The sequence below is a fragment of the Gymnoscopelus microlampas genome, assembly GCF_963454915.1.
Source record: "Gymnoscopelus microlampas genome assembly, chromosome: 13".
NCBI classification, from domain to species: Eukaryota; Metazoa; Chordata; class Actinopteri; order Myctophiformes; family Myctophidae; genus Gymnoscopelus; species Gymnoscopelus microlampas.
In genome coordinates, this window is record NC_139950.1 from 22,591,560 (window position 1) to 22,606,620 (window position 15,061).

The 15,061-nt window shown below is 40.5% G+C and overlaps 1 protein-coding gene across 3 annotated transcripts; it reads left to right on the top strand.

The window, feature by feature from the left end:
- Positions 1-1,637: 1,637 nt before the first annotated feature.
- LOC311058766 (hydroxycarboxylic acid receptor 2-like) lies at positions 1,638-11,070 on the top strand. Of its 3 annotated transcripts, none has more exons than XM_084076236.1 (2): positions 1,638-1,776; positions 2,011-3,414. In XM_084076236.1, the coding sequence occupies exon 2, from the start codon at positions 2,101-2,103 to the stop codon at positions 3,091-3,093; it is 993 nt and encodes a 330-aa protein (XP_083932362.1). In that variant the 5' UTR covers positions 1,638-1,776; positions 2,011-2,100; the 3' UTR covers positions 3,094-3,414. The 3 variants fall into 3 exon arrangements, with proteins under 3 accessions (XP_083932362.1, XP_083932364.1, XP_083932363.1); XM_084076238.1 differs by lacking the exon at positions 2,011-3,414 and adding an exon at positions 9,893-11,070 and having other exon boundaries at positions 1,648-1,776; XM_084076237.1 differs by lacking the exons at positions 1,638-1,776; positions 2,011-3,414 and adding exons at positions 9,432-9,533; positions 9,893-11,070.
- The last annotated feature ends 3,991 nt before the right edge of the window (positions 11,071-15,061 follow it).

A 15,061-nucleotide genomic window follows, 5' to 3' on the forward strand; every position in this document is an offset into this window, starting at 1 on the left:
GGAGGGATGCAATAGGTTGAAGCACAAATGGGAGTTCCTGTCTGTATGCAGCTACGCCCAAATTAGTGTGTTGTCTAACTTCAATGTGTCGTCATGGCATAAGGCGTGAACAAATCAGTCAGTTGAGCTCCATATAGATGGAGACTCCACCCCACTCCCATACCCCACCATACCTTCCCACCCACCCATACCTCGCCAACCCACACATCGTCATAAACCCCAATCCCCCATTTCCCAAGAAGTTCCTACATAAAAAACATTTGGTTTTTCGGTATATTCTTTTTAAATTGTTTGGCTTCTTTGTTTTATTTTTTAAGCAAAGGGTCGGTTTCCTCGACATGTGAATGGGGATACCATACATATTTATTTTATTTTATTGTTTTGTATTTTTTATTCTTGTCTACAGAATTGTTGTAAATAGTTTTCTTATTTTCTGTAATTTTTGTCTATTTGCTGGAAGAGATAGCTTTGTATGGAGATTGCACAGTGGTTAAGAGCTTGAAATTGTATTTGTTGTAGAGTTCTCAAATTCTACCCGAACCCGACCCGACATTTTCGGGCCGAGCCGGGCCTCAAAAGTATGCTAATTGGTCGGGCCGAGCCGAGCCTCGGGCTCCATGAAAAAAAATATATATATATATATATTTTTAATGATTTTTTTAAATAATAATAATAATAGATAAATACACATTCAGAACAGGAAAAAAAAATCGATTTTTTTTCCCCCCTCGGGTTTTTTCGGGCTTTTGGGCCTAACATGATGGTAATAGTCGGGTTCGGGCCGAGCCTCGGGCCGGCCCAGTCGGGCCCAGTTAGGACCGAGCCTTAATTTTCAGGCCCGTTGAGAACTCTAATTTGTTGTCATGTGATGTGATCAAGTGTGGTCCTTCCCCCTGAACTTGACTTGTTTTCACGAACCATTGCAACATTGGTTGCAACAGTGTTTTTCACAATGCTCAGTATATCAACCTGAAAAGATGAACATATCTGATGAAAGCAATAAAAGTAGGTACATGTAGTACTTTCTAGTTACGGTGGGGAAATTGCTTCACAATAAAACAGTAAATACTATTCACCACAGACAATAGCAATGATTCATGATGAAAACGTGTGTGTGGATCACTGACTGTATGGTGTGCAAGCATTCATGTACGTATGTGCTTGTTAATTTTGGAGATCAAATCTGGGGAGCAACCTCAGCTCCTTCAGCACGTTGTGCCTTCCAGTCGCTAAGACAAACTCACTGAAAATTAAAACAATCTTCCCATTAGAAAATTAACATTCATTGTTAAGTTTCCCTAGAATTTCATCCCCAAACTACATTTGCTACTCCTACAAACCATTTTCATATCCAACATTATTCAATTAAGCCAATTAAGCTTTCATATCATGGCACCCCAAATTAACACTGGATTCATGTGCTGGGGTTCACAGTGGAAGATTTTGATGGTTTGAAAAGGATGCAAATTGTGACATAGAAAGGATTTCTCAAGAATTGTTCCACTCATAGCATTGTCTTCCTGTGTTCCACGATATCATCACACCTCAAGCGTACAGTGATATGCTGGCATCAGGCCAGAGAGGAAGTCAGCTTTTAAATCAGTGTCTCGGGGATCTTATGTCATAAGAACTGTACCTGGGGTCGGAATGCAACACACTCATAGAAAACAGTAGACACTGTTTTAGACACTGATACAACACACAATACCCTCTCATCCCAGTGAGGAGGAGAGGATTCTGAAACTTTCTGACATCTGACTTAATTGAGAGGAACTGGTGAGTACTCAGTATATTTTTTCTATAATACGTTTTTTTATTGATCCCGTGGGGGAAATGCAGGTGTCATGGCAGTACCACAGTAGGCATGAAACACAGGCGGTACACAGGTCAGAGTTGTAAGTAAAAATACAAGATAGAAGTCGTCTATGTCTGCATGCTACAGTGCACTCGTTGCCAAAGAAAGGAGAACTGTACTAACATTTTTTACTTTATTCTCATTCGTCCCTTCAGAACGATCGGGGAGATTCAGTTCTATGAGTTGCTGAAAATAAGTTGTGGATCCTGGCAAAACCCAAGTGAGATAACCACATTCAGAGAGAAATGGATTCGGTGACTGACTTCCCAAATCAAACACATAACAACACATACCACTGTGATGCCAGCCATGATTTGACTGCCTCTGTCCTACCCCCTATTCTCATTATTGAGATGATGTTTGGACTGCCAGGTAACTTACTAGCCCTATGGGTCTTCTGGTTCCGTTTGAAGCACTGGAAGCCCAGCACGCTGTTGCTCTTCAATCTCCTGCTGGCCGATTTCCTCCTCATCATCAGCGTACCATTCCGCATACACAACTTCCTCACTGAGGAGTACTGGGTGTTTGGGGAGGCCTGGTGCCGCATAAACCTCTTCATGCTGGCTGTCAACCGTTCGAGTAGCATTGGCTTCATGACCGCTGTGGCAGTGGACCGCTACTTCAAGGTGGTCCACCCGCATCACCGGATCAACAAAATGACAACGACTCAGGCAGCAGGCGTGGCAGGCTTGATCTGGGTGATTGTGGTCGCTCTTCGGGCTCCGCTGTTGACCTTGGATCTCCTTCGGCAGGAGGGCGACTATTCCTTCTGTCGGAGCTTTGATTCCTACGAGAAGACACCTCCACAGATAATGCTGCACAACGTTGTCTTTGTGGCAGAGTTCTTCCTGCCCTTAATGGTGTTGCTGTTCTGCACAGCTCGGATTATCTTCATCCTGTACCGCCGGCAGATGGATAAAGACAGGAAGGTGCGAAGGGCCGTCCGCGCGGTGGGGACCATCGTCGCCGTGTTCATCATCTGTTTCATGCCCGGCATTGCCACAGGGTTGGCGGCAGTATACATAAAGACATTCCAGCCTGCCAACTGTGTGTCCTACAGGTTGGTGGTCCAACTCTTCACCCTGTCCATTGGCTTTACTTACCTGAACAGCGCCTTGGACCCCGTTATCTACTGCTTTTCCAGCGTCATGTTCAGCAATGTCCTCAAGACCTACATCAACAGGCTGGGTCTGGTGGAGATGAAGGTGAGACGTCGCAGTACCACCAGCGATGGATAAAACAAGGCAACTGGAATGGGGTGGTGTGTGCGCGTGCGTGCGTGCTCTTATTCTAATAGTATCTCCCATCAATTTATACTGTACACCAGTGGTTCTCATTAAAACAATTTTAATGATAAAATGACATTAAAAACATTACATGATTATAGCATGATATTAAAAATGTTCATGTTTTCATTGTGATACAGATAAATAGAAACTTAAAGTATACTATGATAGTTTCAGCAGCGGCCACCAAGCTTTCAAGATTTAAGTGGGCCCTGATCCAGAAATGGTTGATAACCACTGGCATATACTGTACGCATTCAACTTTCCCCTCTGCACCTGTAAAATAATCTCAATAAGATGTATGCAGAGAAACAACACTTGATGTTTAAGTATTTTAACTGTGATGGTGAGTTTTGTTTTTTGTGTGTATCTTTTGTATTAAAGTGTACTATATGTTCGCTGTCTAAACTCATGTTCAATCTGTACAGGTTGATGCATTTTAGACTGAAATGTTGTTGGTAATGTATGTTATTATCAAAGACATCCTGGGAAGGGAACTGTGTTTTGTCGTGTGTGGCGCCCTCTGGTGGCTGCCTTCCTTTTCCATTAGACCATTATGCTGGTTAAGGAATATTTCACCCAAAAAAAAAGCAAGATTTATAAAAAATGCAATAATTGAGGACACTTCTGCGGTAGGAGACCAAATTATAAAATGCGTGAATTTTAGATAAAATCGGAAGGAGTAATATAAAGAAATATGTTTTACATAAGTCGGCCTCCTGGTGACGCTGTAAAAGTGAAAAATGCAGGGCAAAGGTTTTTCCTTGACCTCTAGGGGGATACCAAGTTTTACACAGATCGAAGCAGTTATAGACCAATTATTTGTTTACTAACATTGAGACTGGACGCACAGGTGATTGTTTCACGCAATCAATTCCCAACCTGTTATTTCGGGCGGGCGTGCGTTTCAGCGCACCCCAACCCCCTCTTGTGTGTTGGCTAGTGAGGCGCGTCCTAGCGAGACCTGATAGAATGGGTTTCATTGCACGCATACTGGTTGCACGCATACTGGTTCTTATCAGTGTGACGTCGTCTGTTAAGGGGTCTATAGGTAAAAACCCATAACGGCACCCAAATCGGCCTGTTATAGCGCCACCATGAGGCTGATTAGAAAATGTTCAAGTGGCATTTCTTCCTCGGCCTTGTGGGAATGTGCATGCAAAGTTTCACGGAAAATGCATGCTGTGTTCATAATTTGAGGCATTTTGTTCAAAACGGAGCAGTCCTGCAAACTTTTGAAGGCATTTTTAGCCAATCAGGATGGAATATGAAAAATCTGAAAGGCCCGTTTCGTTTAATGACTATAAAAATACCGTGTACCGATTTGCGTGATGTTTGGACAAAATCTGTAGGAGTTCTGTGAAGAAATGTGTTTTGCAAAAAGCGGCCTCCTGGTGGCACTATAATAGGCCCATGTAAAAAAATTGGGCCAGAGGTTCTGAATTGGCATCCAGGGAGTGTGTGTGCACAGTTTCGCTGCGATCAAGCCAACGGTGCGGGAGATTAGCTGTTCACAGACGGACACACGTACGAACGGACGGACGGACAGGGGGTAAAACATACTCTCCCGCCATGCCTTTAGGCCTGGCGGAGACAATTCAATTAAACTAATTTATATAAAAGAATATAAACTAAAAAAAAAATCTGATGATTCAGATTCAAAAACTATGTTTTAAATATGATTTTGCTGTTGTTAAGATTGGTCTCCTATTAACTTCAATTAGTCAAATTGGATTATTGGCTCAGGAATGCGACTTCATGGGGTCAAATTAAAGGCTTCATGGGGTGAATAATTGATAGAAATAAAGTCATTTTGGTTGAAGAATTCCTTTAAGCACGATTCATCACATTGTTCAGGGGCACAACCCACATATTCAGCTACACTGTTTAAAAGTGAAATAAACAGGCTTTCCAACGGTATAGAAGTTATTGCCAAGAAGCATTGTTACAACAGAGAAATAATCTAGCAAAAACACATTTCTGAACTTTTTTCCATGTTTATGTAATTAAAAGAAAAAACTATGTTACAGAACTTTTATAAACAAATGAAACTATTTACAACTATGTACATTTGAGAAAAAGGAGTGTGGGATTATGCACCAAATAAATGTCCTTTATCGTAATTACAAATTGAAATTTTAATCCCAAATGCTTGTCTGTCATGACTTGAAGCCCTTGATGGCTGTAGGGGCCTGAAACCAAACATATTCTTTCCAGTCTGACCTCTCAGGCTGGAGTTCCCTGCAGATGTCGGTATCAGTTGAGGGTACAATATCCTGCCTATTCCCCCGGGTTGGCACCTGGGTCAAGTTTCTAAATCATTCATTTTGTGTCACTTGGATTATTGTTCAACGGAATGGTCATCTACATCTAGAACGCGCTAGGTATACTGTCAGTTGCTCATTTTAGAATAGAATGCACTTAAGATTACCTATGTTGAATGCACTTATTGCAAGTCGCTTTGGATAAAATGGGCTGTTCTATTAGAACTAAACTACTTGAAAAGATGCACTCCAGCCTCTCATGGCTCACTATTGAGTAAATTATTTCCTCAAGCTTGGCCATATTTTTCTGCAGTGTTATTAACTCAGAGATGCCCTTGTTTTTGTTTGACCAGATAGATTATTGTAATGATACACATACTCACAATACAAGATATGCTGTTAACTTAATGGTCATATTGTTGTACCTGGTTCAAAAACAAACTCAATGAAAATAGTAGTCATTTATAGAGCCATAGTTTTTTGGAATAAATACAATTTAAAATTAAAAAAAGGAATTAGACTTTATGAAAAAAGTGCAGAGGTATTTACTGGAATGCAGATGACCATAGTTGAAGTAGAAGAGGAAAGTTACATAGTGCAGCTTTAAGTGGTTAAGAGCTTGAAATCTGTTATGTGTGTGTTAAGTGTGGTGTGGCCCTTCCCCCTGAACTTGACTTTCACAACTCCATTGCAACGTTGGTTGCAACAGTGTTTTTGCCAACGTTCACTATTTTCTCCTTCTGAGAGTCTAGGGATATGTCGTTGATAAACAACTTTGGCAGAGTAACAGCACTGGAGGAAGTGTTGATTGGACCAAACCCTTGACGACAGTGTGGTCACAATTATCAGTATATCAACCTGAAAAGAGGAACATAGATGAACATATCTGATGAAAGCAATAAAAGTTGGTTCTACTTTCTAGTCTCGGAGGGGAAAATGCTTCATAATAACACAGTAAATACTATTCACGACAATAGCACCGATTCAGGAGCTTAAGAGGGTAGATTGAGCACTGATTCAGGAGCTTCAAAGGGTAGATTGAGATTTTCATATCCAACATGATTAGATTAAGCTAAACTAGAAAAAAGTGCTCCTCGGAGCACAGGTCTCCGCCAGGTCAAGTAGGTTATTGTGGCCTCCTGGTGGTGCTATAATAGGCCAATGTCAAAACTATTCAATATATGATATATTAAAGGGGAATTTGATGGGACAGAAATGTCGTTAATAAGAGTTTAAATTATTCCATAGCAAAATAATTAGTTTTGTCTCACTTTCTCACAAAAGGAATATATTGAAAGGTAACATCAAATAGCATTCCCTAGTTTTGTATTTATTTTAGTCCTGCTAGTTGAATAACAAAGCCTTGTTATTTTCTGTTAGACCACACAATTCATCTTTCAAATAAATTAACAATATTTAGTTTTGCATTATTTTGGTTTCATATTATTCATACGAGTAGCTGAAATGATTCAAATGTCTGCAGGACTGAGTAGAAAGACAGAGTTTCCTGTTTCATGTGATTCCATAGGGCGTATTCCTGTCATTCAATACTGTGACACTGCACCACTTTGTTGTTAGTTCTTACTTCTTCTCACTCACTCACTCACTCACTCTTCTTTTTTAAATTATAATGTTACTTTAGACCATGGGTTTTCAACTAATGGTCCGTGGACCACTGGTGGTCTGTGAAGGTATTGCATGTGGTCCCTGACCATGCATTTAGTAATGTAGGAAAGTGAAGATTTGTATTTTATTTTATTTTATTTTATCAACCACTAGTTATAGTGCAGTAAATTACCTGATGACGTATAATGAGGCGTCAATGTTGTCAGTTACTGGGAAGTCGGATGTCAAGAACTTTAGAATCTCAAGGGAAACTGTACCGGATCGCCTGGTTCAGTCACCATTTTTAGGAGATGTGCCCATCATCAATCGCATGTGTCTGCTCGCTCATACATAAGTTGCAATGAATCAATTAACATGAGCTTAATATGGAAGGTTAAGATAACAGAATAAGGGCAACCATGGGAAATAGATCACGTGGTTCTCAATCTTTTTTTTTAGCTCTAGGACCACTAGCATATCTCAGTTAAATAATAACTGTTAAGGGCTTAATTTAATTCACCTCGAATTAACACATTAAATTAAGCCCTTGACAGACATTATTTAATTTCAAGCTTTCCCCCAATTCCCCCCCACACCACGCCCCTATATCCCCTTTCCCAACACAACAGTGGTCCCCAGGTTGATTCTCAGTCAGGGTTCAGTTGAAAACCCCTGCTTTAGACTGATGATAGTTTATTGGTTTACCTATTATCCTAGATTACTATATCAATGCATGTGATATATTACCTTGTGTTTACCTAGCTTACTGTAAGTCACTCCAAGAGTGTCTGATAAATGCCTAAATTGTAAATTGTAAATTGTGGCTGATATGTGTTCATGGTCAGCCTGCTACAAAGTAGTGATATTATACATATGTACAGTCAATTTACAGTGAATATAATGAGCAATATAGCATCTATCACTGGTGAAGCATTTAACCTCAGCAGGCCTCTGATTATGGTACTAGTGTACATCCCAGTGGTCTATAAGTAAAAGGGCTAGGAAGTCTCCGGCAGGTCAGGTAGGTTATTGTGGTGGGCCAGCAATGTTCGGAATTCGCCAATCAGGATGGAATATGAAAAATCAGACGGATCCGTCTTGGTCACTTTTTCACCGATTTGCGTGATGTTTGGAATAATTTAGTATGAGTAATAAAAAAAATGTTTTGCAAAAATCGACATAGTGCAAATGTGCATGCAAAGTTTCATCACAATCGGACCCTTCGTTCATGATTTGCGGCATTTTGCTCAAAACGGGCCACTCCCGCAAACTTTAGATGTCAATCTTAGCCAATCAGGATGGAATATAACAAATCTAACAGATCGGTGCAATCACATGACTATAGAGATCATGCCTTCCCATCTTGCGTGAAATGTGGATAAAACCAAAGGAGTAATATCAAAAAATGTGTTTTACATAAGTCGGCCTCCTGGTGGCGCTATAAAAGGCGATATGTGATAAATGCAAGGCAAATGTTTTTCTTTGGCCTCTAGGGAGTGCGCATACAAAGTTTTACACAGACCGGTGCAGTTATAGGTAAAAACACAAATCGGCTTGTTATAGCACCACCATGACGCTGATTTAAAAAAATTCAAGTGGCATTTCTTCCTCGGCCTAGCGAAATGTGTGTGCAAGATTTTACGGACATCGCACGCTGTGTTTATGACTTGAGGCATTTTGTTCAAAATGGAGCAGTCCTGCAAACTTTGGAAGCAGATCTTAGCCAATTAGGATGTACTGTAATATGAAAAATCTGAAAAACTTGTTTTGTGTTATGACTAAAGAGATACTGTGTACCGATGTGCGTGATTTATGGACAAAATCTGTAGGAGTGCTGTCTAAAAATGTGTTTTGCAAAAAGTGGCCTCCTGGTGGCAAATTATAACAGGCAAATTGGGGCAGAGATTCTGCTCTGGCATCCAGGGATTTTGCGTGCACAGCTTCGCTGGGATCCAGCCAACAGTGCCGGAGATTAGCTGTACACAGACAAAATGACACACACACACACACACACACACACACACACACACACACACACACACACACACACAGTATACACACACGGACGGACGGATGGACCGGGTGCAAAACATACTCTCTCGCCATGCCTTTCGGCCGGACAGAGTCAATTCATCTTTCATATCATGGCACCCCAAAGTTAACAATGGATTCATGTGCTGGGGTTCAGAGTGGAAGATTTTGATGGTTTGAGAAGAATGCAATATTGTGAAATAGAAAGGCTTTCACAAGAATTGAACCACTAGCTTTGTCTTCCTGTGCTACAGTATCATCACACCTCGTCAGGCGAGAGAGGAAGTCAGCTTTGATATGAGTTCTCAAGAATATTGTGTCAAAATCACTGAAACCCACAGGGGTCTGAATGCAACACACTCACATAAAACAGTAGACACTGTTTAAGACATTGATACAACACTCGACACACAGTACCCTCTCACCCCATTGAGGAGGAGAGGATTCTGAAACGGCTCCTTCTAACATTACTGACGAAATTGAGAGGAACTGGTGAGTACGCTTTTCTTTTTTTCTTTTTGTATTGATCCCGTGGGGGAAATTCAGGTGTCATAGCAGCACCACAGTAGGCATGGAACACAGGCGAGATACAGGTAAGCGTAGGCTAGTAAGTAAAAATACAACATACAAGTTGTAATATCTGGCTTGGCTATGTCCTTGGATTAATGACTCCTGCTCACTCACTCTGGCTTATGGACTACTGGGATGTACTGGGATGTAGCCTACTGGGATGTTCTCCACATACTGTATATACCTGGCTCAAGTGATGGATGCACTGCATGCTACAGTTTACTCATTGCCAAAGAAATGAGCATTGTACTAACATACTTTTCTCTCATTCATCCCTTCAGAACGATCGGGGAGATTCAGTTCTATGAGTTGCTGAAAATAAGGAGTTGTGGATCCTGGCAAAAGTGAGTGAATTATATTCAGAGAAAAATGGCTTTGGTAAATCAGACCAACACACACCACTGTGATAACAGCCATGATTTGACTGCCTCGGTCCTACCCCCTATTCTCATTATTGAGATGATGTTTGGACTGCCAGTAAACTTACTAGCCCTATGGGTCTTCTGGTTCCGTGTGAAGCACTGGAAGCCCAGCACGCTGTTGCTCTTCAATCTCCTGCTGGCCGATTTCCTGCTCATGATCAGCGTGCCATTCCGCATACACAACTACCTCACTGAAGAGTACTGGGTGTTTGGGGAGGCCTGGTGCCGCATAAACCTCTTCATGCTGGCTGTCAACCGTTCGGGTAGCATTGGCTTCATGACCGCTGTGGCAGTGGACCGATACTTCAAGGTCGTCCACCCGCATCACCGAATCAACCGAATGACAACGACTCAGGCAGCAGGCGTGGCAGGCTTGATCTGGGTGATTGTGGTCGCTCTTCGGGCTCCGTTGTTGACCTTGGATCTCCTTCGGCAGGAGGGCAACTATTCCTTCTGTCGGAGCTTTGATGACTACGGTAAGACACCTCCACAGATAATGCTGCACAAGGTTGTCTTTGTGGCAGAGTTCTTCCTGCCCTTAATGGTGTTGCTGTTCTGCACAGCTCGGATTATCTTCATCCTGTACCGCCGGCAGATGGATAAAGACAGGAAGGTGCGAAGAGCCGTCCGTGCCGTGGGGGCCATCGTCGCCGTGTTCACCATCTGTTTCATGCCCGGCATTGCCACAGGGCTGGCGGCAGTATACATAAAGACATTCCATCCTGCCAACTGTGTGTCCTACAGGCTGGTGGCCCAACTCTTTACCCTGTCCATTGGCTTTACTTACCTGAACAGCGCCTTGGACCCCGTTATCTACTGCTTTTCCAGCGTCATGTTCAGCAATGTCCTCAAGACCTACATCAACAGGCTGGGTCTGGTGGAGATGAAGGTGAGACGTCGCAGTACCACCAGCGATGGATGAAACAAGGCAACTTACTGGAATGAGGGGGTGGTGTGTGTGTGTGTGTGTGCGTGCGTGCGTGCGTGCGTGCGTAAATTAAGATGTACAAAGACAAAGATCACACATCATGGTCTCTTCCATCTCTGGTGGAGATGAAGGTGAGACGTCACAGTACTACAAGTTACCAGTAATGGATGAAACAAGGCAGAATGGCAGCTGGATTACATGATTATAACATGACATTAAAAGTGTTCATGTTTTCATTGTGATACGGACAAAGAAACTTAAAGTATACTATCGTCACCTTACTAAACTAATGGCCTAAGTCATTTTTTTTAAGTTTTTCAGGAAAAATAAAAAAACTGATCCAGAACAAAACTATATGATATTTCTTAATCATTTCACCCAAAATGTTTATAACAAATTATGACTATTTAAATAGAAATAACACTGTCTGTCAGTTATGTAACATAGAGATTTAAATAGGTTTAAATAGGATTAAATCTGACTTAGGCCAAAATAAAAAGCAAAACAAATTACAAAATGGCCTAAATCAGTAAATAATTTGGCTTAAGTCACAAAACCGTGTGACTTAGGCCAAACAAAAGGCCTATTTTGTCCTAAGTCACACTAGGGAGTTAGCCATTATACTAAAAGGGGAGTGAACAGCATGATCCTTTTCAATTAGGAGATGGGCCATTTTACCAGAGGTGGCCAGTGTCATGAGGACCTGACTTAGGCAAAAATATCATTTTCCTCAAAAAATGACTTAGGCCATTAGTTTAGTAAGGTGACGCTATAGTTCCAGCAGCCGACCATGAGCCAGAGTGAGTGAGCAGGAGTCATTAATCCAAGGACATAACAGAACGCTTGGAGGCTTAGTTACATCTCAATAAGATGTATGCAGAGAAACAACACTTGATGTTTAAGTATTTTAACTGTGATGGTGAGTTTTGTTTTTTGCGTGTAACCGCTATCACATTCACATTTGAATTATATTACAACTCACTGAATATAATCTTTTGTATAAAAGTGTACTATATGTTCGATGTCTAGACTCATGTTCAATCTGTACATGTTGATGCATTTTAGACTGAAATGTTGTTGGTAATGGTATGTTATTATCAAAGACATCCTGGGGAGGGAACTGTGTTTTGTGGTGTGTGGCGCCCTCTGGTGGCTGCCTTCCTTTTCCATTAGCCCATTATGCTGGTTAAGGAATATTTCACCCAAAAAAAAAAGCAAATTTAAACAAATTTATATAAAAGAATAATATAAACTCCAAAAATACTCTCACAGTGTAATCACTGATGAGCCTACTGATGATTCAGATTCAAAAACTATGTTTTAAATATGATTTTGCTGTTGTTAAGATTGGTCTCCTATTAACTTCAATTAGTCAATTTGGATTATTCGCTCAGGAATGCGACAAAAACAAAAAAATCTCCATGAATAAAAGGCTTCATGGGGAGAGTAATTGATAGAAATAAAGTCATCTTTTGGGTGAAGAGTTCCTTTAAGCCCGATTCATCACATTGTTCAGGGGCACAACCCACATGTTCAGCTACACTGTTTAAAAGTGAAATAAACAGGCTTTCCAACGGTATAGAAGTTATTGCCAAGAAGCATTGTTACAACAGAGAAATAATCCAGCAAAAACACATTTCTGAACTTTTTTCCATGTTTACGTAAATAAAATAAAAAACAATGTTACATAACTTTTATAAACAAATGAAACTATACTATGTACATTTTTATAAGGAGTGTGGGATTATGCACCAAATAAATGTCCTTTGTCGTAATTACAAATTGAAATTTTAATCCCAAGTGCTTGTCTGTTACTAGCTGAAGCCCTTGATGGCTGAAACCTGAAAAAAAATACTCTTTCCAGTCTGACCTCTCAGGCTGGAGTTCCCTGCAGATGTTGGTATCAGTTGACAGTACAATATCCTGCCTATTCCCCCGGGTTGGCACCTGGGTCAAGTTTCTAAATGATTAATTTTGTGTCACTTGGATTATTATTATTATTATTATTACGGAATGGTCATCTATATCTAGAACGCGCTTGGTATACTGTCAGTTGCTCGTTTTAGAATGCACTTAAGATTACCTATGTTGAATGCACTTATTGTAAGTCGCTTTGCACAAAACAGGGCTACTAGACTTGTTCTGGGCTGTTCTATTAGAACTAAACTACTTGAAAAGATGCACTCCAGCCTCTCTCTGGCTCACTATTGAGTAAATTATTTCCTCAAGCTTGGCCATATTCTTCTGTAGTGTTATTAACTCAGAGATGCCCTTGTTTTTGTTTGACCAGATTATTGTAATGATACACATACAATACAAGATATGCTGTTAACTTAATGGTCATATTGTTATACCTGGTTCAAAGACAAAGTCAATGAAAATAGCAGTCATTTATAGAGCCATAGTTTTTGGAATGAATATAAAATAAAAAAGGAATTAGCCTTTATGAAAAAAGTGCAGAGGCATTTACTGGAATGCAGATGACCATAGTTGAAGCGTAAAGAGGAAAGTTACATAGTGCAGCTTTAAGTGGTTAAGAGCTTGAAATCTGTTATTTGATCAAGTGTGGTGTGGTCCTTTTCCCTGAACTCAACTTGTTTTCACAACTCCATTGCAACGTTGGTTGCAACAGTGTTTTTGCGAACGTTCACATCAACAGACTGTTGACGACAGTCTGGTCACAATAATCAGTATATCAACCTGAAAAGAGGAACATAGATGAACACATCTGATGAAAGTGTGAACAGGGCCGAAATTGTATCACATTTGACTTGCCAATATCTTGGAGATATAGCACTTTCAATTGTCCTTTCAATAAATAATTCGTATCAAATTCACAATAAAATATCAATGCACAATAAAGTGCTGGGTGCGTAATTATTTTGAATCTAATCCAAATAATTCTGTTTAACGAATACGCCACCTTTTGTAAAGAGGAAGGTCCCCTATATACACACTTTTTCCTTTTCAGGCTTTCACAGGTTCGGGTTATACTGTAAGTTTCGAATACTTTTGGTTTGAGAACACAACACTTTAGAAAATCCCATGAGAAACTGGACGCAGAGAGGGTTGAGTAGTGTACCATTCTGGGAAAGGGGTGGGGGGGAGGGTCTGTGAGGACTGTTTTTCAATTCACGGCTCTGGAGGGAGTTCTCCTGGAAAAATCGGAGCAGGTTCTTTATAACACCAAGAATGAAGAGTAAACAGTTAAATAAACAGGTTCAATGCTGGAGAGAATGTGGAGAAGTAAACATAGACCATTCACATGTTTTCTGGAAGTGTAAGAAACTTGAGGTTTTCTGGAAAATGATACACAAACAAATCCAGGAGATGTTGGGTTATGAGGTTCCTATGGAAAGTAAGGTTCTATATTTATGTAGCCTAGAGGCGGGAAACATACAGATGGAGGACAGGTATTTGGTTAGGATTTTATTGGCAGCAGGGAAGAAGGCCATCACTAGGAAATGGGGACAGGTTGAAATTCCAACACAAGGACAATGGGAAGAGCTGATGGAGGAAATATATGTTATGGAAAAAATGACACATCGCCTGAGACTCCAGGAAACACAAATGGAAAAGAAATGGGTAAAATGGATAAACTGCAAGAACTCTAACGGAGACTGAGGGTGTGGGAAAGACATTTGATACAAAAAAGAAAAGGAAAAAAACAGAAAAGAAAAAAAGAACTTGTGAAGTGCCATTGTAGCAAGAAGATGCATATCTAAACAGTTGTCGGTTTCAAAATGTTTGTCTTTTGTTGTTTTTTTTGTTGTTTTTTTTTTTTTTGTTTTTGTTTTTTGGTTATTGTGAGGTCTTGTCTTTTCTTTCCTTGTTTTCTTGTATGTGATGTGTATTGTATGTATAAAAAAGGAATACAAATTCTAAGTGATCTTTTTTTTTTTACAGTGAATATAATGTGCAATATAGCATCTATCACTGGTGAAGCATTTACAGCTGTTAACCTCAGCAGGCCTCTGATTATGGTACTAGAGTACATCCCAGTGGTCTATAAGTAAAAGGGCTAGGAAGTCTCCGGCAGGTCACGTAGGTTATTGTGGGCCAGCAATGTTCGGAATTCGCCAATCAGGATGGAATATGAA